The sequence below is a fragment of the Penaeus vannamei genome, chromosome 13 (genome assembly GCF_042767895.1).
Source record: "Penaeus vannamei isolate JL-2024 chromosome 13, ASM4276789v1, whole genome shotgun sequence".
In the NCBI taxonomy this organism is placed as follows: Eukaryota; Metazoa; Arthropoda; class Malacostraca; order Decapoda; family Penaeidae; genus Penaeus; species Penaeus vannamei.
The window spans coordinates 42,180,055-42,182,600 of NC_091561.1; the positions used below are offsets into that span (position 1 = coordinate 42,180,055).

Here is a 2,546-nt window from a genome sequence, read left to right on the forward strand (position 1 = left end):
TCTCTCTCTCTCTCTCTCTCTTTCTTTCTATCTCTCTCTCTCTCTCTTACCCACTCTCCCTCTTTCTTTCCCTCTCTCTCTCTCTTCTTCTTCTTCTTCATCTTTCTCTCTCTTCATCCCAACCATCCCCCCTCTCTCTCTCTCTCTCTCTCTCTCTCTCTCTCTCTCTCTCTCTCTCTCTCTCTCTCTCTCTCTCTCTCTCTCTCTCTCTCTCTCTCTCTCTCTCTCTCTCTCTCTCTCCCTCTCTCTCTTCTTCTTCTTCCTCTTCCTCTCTCTCTTCATCCAACCATCCCCCTTCTCTCTCTCTCTCGCCCTCTCTGAGTTCCCCTCCTCCTTCTCCCATCCCTCTCTCTTCATTCCACCATCCCCTCTCGTTCCCTCTCTCTCTCTCTCCCTCTCCCTCTCTCTCTCTCTTCTCCATCTCCTCCTTCAACTCTCTATCCCCTCTTCGTTTCCCTCTCTCTCTCTCTCTCTCTATCCCATCCCTCTCTCTCATCCCACCATCCATCCTCTCTCTCTCTCTCTCTCTCTCTCTCTCATGTTCCTTCTCTCCTTCTCATCCCTCTCTTCCTCATCCCACCATCCCTGTCCCTCTCGTTCCCTCTCTCTCTCTCTCTCTCTCTCATCCCTCTCTCATCCCCACCATCCCCTCCTCTCTCTCTCTCTTTCTCTCTCTCTCTCTCTCTCTCTCTCTCTCTCTCTCTCTCTCTCTCTCTCTCTCTCTCTCTCTCTCTCTCTCTCTCTCTCTCTCTCTCTCTCTCTCTCTTCTTCCTCTCTCCTAATCCCACCATCCCCTCTCGTTCCCTCTCTCTCTCTCAAGGGCATTATCATAACAAGGCTGCAGCTGCGTCTCCCTCTCTCGACGTTGTAGGAAGGGGATGTATGGGAGAAGTGTGAGGACCCGGATATGCTAATCGAATCATTCAATTATGTTTTGCCGGATGTGATTTCTCTTGTTCGTTTTTTGTTGTTTTTATTTATTCCTTCTTCGTTTGATGTTTTTTTTTTGTTGTTGTTGTTGTTGTCTTTTTGTTTTTTTGGGGGGTCTATGTTCGTTTTTCTTTATTCCTTCTTCGTTGATATGTTTTTCTTCGTTTTTTATGTGGTTCGTTTTTCTTTATTCCTTCTTCGTTGATCTTTGTTTGTTTTGTTTTTTTGGTTTTATCTTCTTTATTCCTTCTTCGTTGATGCTTGTTTGTGGGCTTTTTTTTTTTTTTTTTTTTTTTTTTGAGTTTCAGAAAAAGATTTATGTAAATAACGATGATAAAATGCAGTTCCGGTGTATGCAAGTCTGATGTGATTATTTGCTATTCCGTGTAACTGCGTGTAGAAACAGCAAAGGTCAAGTGCTTATGGATTTTTCTTTCCTTTTTTTCATGAAATAAGCTCTCGCGATTTGAATTTCTTTCGCTCTCTTTCTGTCTGTTTGTCTGTCTGTCTGTCTGTCTCTGTCTATCTGTCTGTCTGTCTCTCTCTCTATCTATCTATCTATCTATCTCTATCTCTCTCTCTCTTTCTCTCTCACACACACAGACACACACACACATACACTCACTCACTCACTCACTCTCTCTCTCTCTCTCTCTCTCTCTCTCTCTCTCTCTCTCTCTCTCTCTCTCTCTCTCTCTCTCATACTCTCTCTCTCTCTCTCTCTCTCTCTCTCTCTCTCTCTCTCTCTCTCTCTCTCTCTCTCTCTCTCTCTCTCTCTCTCTCTTTCTCTCTCTCTCTCTTTCTCTCTTTTTCCTCTCTTTCTCTATTGATCTATCTATCTATCAATCGACCTACCTATCTATCTAACTACTTCCCCTCACTCTCCTCTTCTCCCCCTCATACCCACCAAACTCACTCCCTCTCTCCCTCCTTCTCCCTCACAGTCCAACGTCACGAGCAACACGCCCTTCTTCACCGTCCGCGGACTGCCCTCCGGCCTCGCCCTCACCATCAGGATATATGCCGTGAACGAGAAAGGTCCTTCGGAGGCCGCCCTTCTCCCCGCCGTCACCCTCTCCGACGTCCCCGAGAAGCACATTTCAGGTAAGAGTGGGGGGGAGAGTTCGGTTTTTTTTTTTTTTTTTTTTTTTTTTTTTTTTTTTTTGACTGTGGTTGGGGGTCTTGGGTTCCTTTTCCTTGTGTTTGGAGGCGTGTGCTTGTGTTTGGAGCCTCGGCTGTCAACGGTAGAGTTCTGTGGGGTGTGTGTGTGTGTGTGTGTTTGGAGTCTCAGCTGTCAACGGTATTGTGTTTGTTTGTTTTTGTGTGTGTGTGTGTATGTGCGTTTGCTTGTGTTTGGAGTTGTTGTGAGTAGAGATCTGGGTTCTTTTTTGCGTTTGGAGTCGTGTGATTGTGCTTGGAGTCCCAGTTGTCGTGGGTATTCTGAGATCGTTTCTTGTGTTTGTGATCGTGTGCTTGGAGTCTCAGGGAAATTGTCGTGGGTAGAGTTCTTGGAGATTCTCATGGTTATTCTTGGTTCCTTTCTGTGCTTGGAGTCGTGCTTGGAGACTCAGGGAAGTTGTCGTGAATTCCTTTCTGTGTTTGTTGTGTATGCTTGA

General features: G+C 45.7%; 1 protein-coding gene across 1 annotated transcript in view; it reads left to right on the top strand.

Moving 5' to 3' along the window:
• LOC138863773 (nephrin-like) overlaps positions 1-2,546 on the top strand; it is a 32,375-nt gene extending 29,829 nt beyond the window's left edge. Inside the window, exons 3-4 of the mRNA XM_070128623.1 lie at positions 1,875-2,034; positions 2,410-2,546. Of these exons, the coding sequence (XP_069984724.1) occupies positions 1,875-2,034; positions 2,410-2,546 (297 nt within the window). The remainder of the gene's footprint in view (positions 1-1,874; positions 2,035-2,409) is intronic.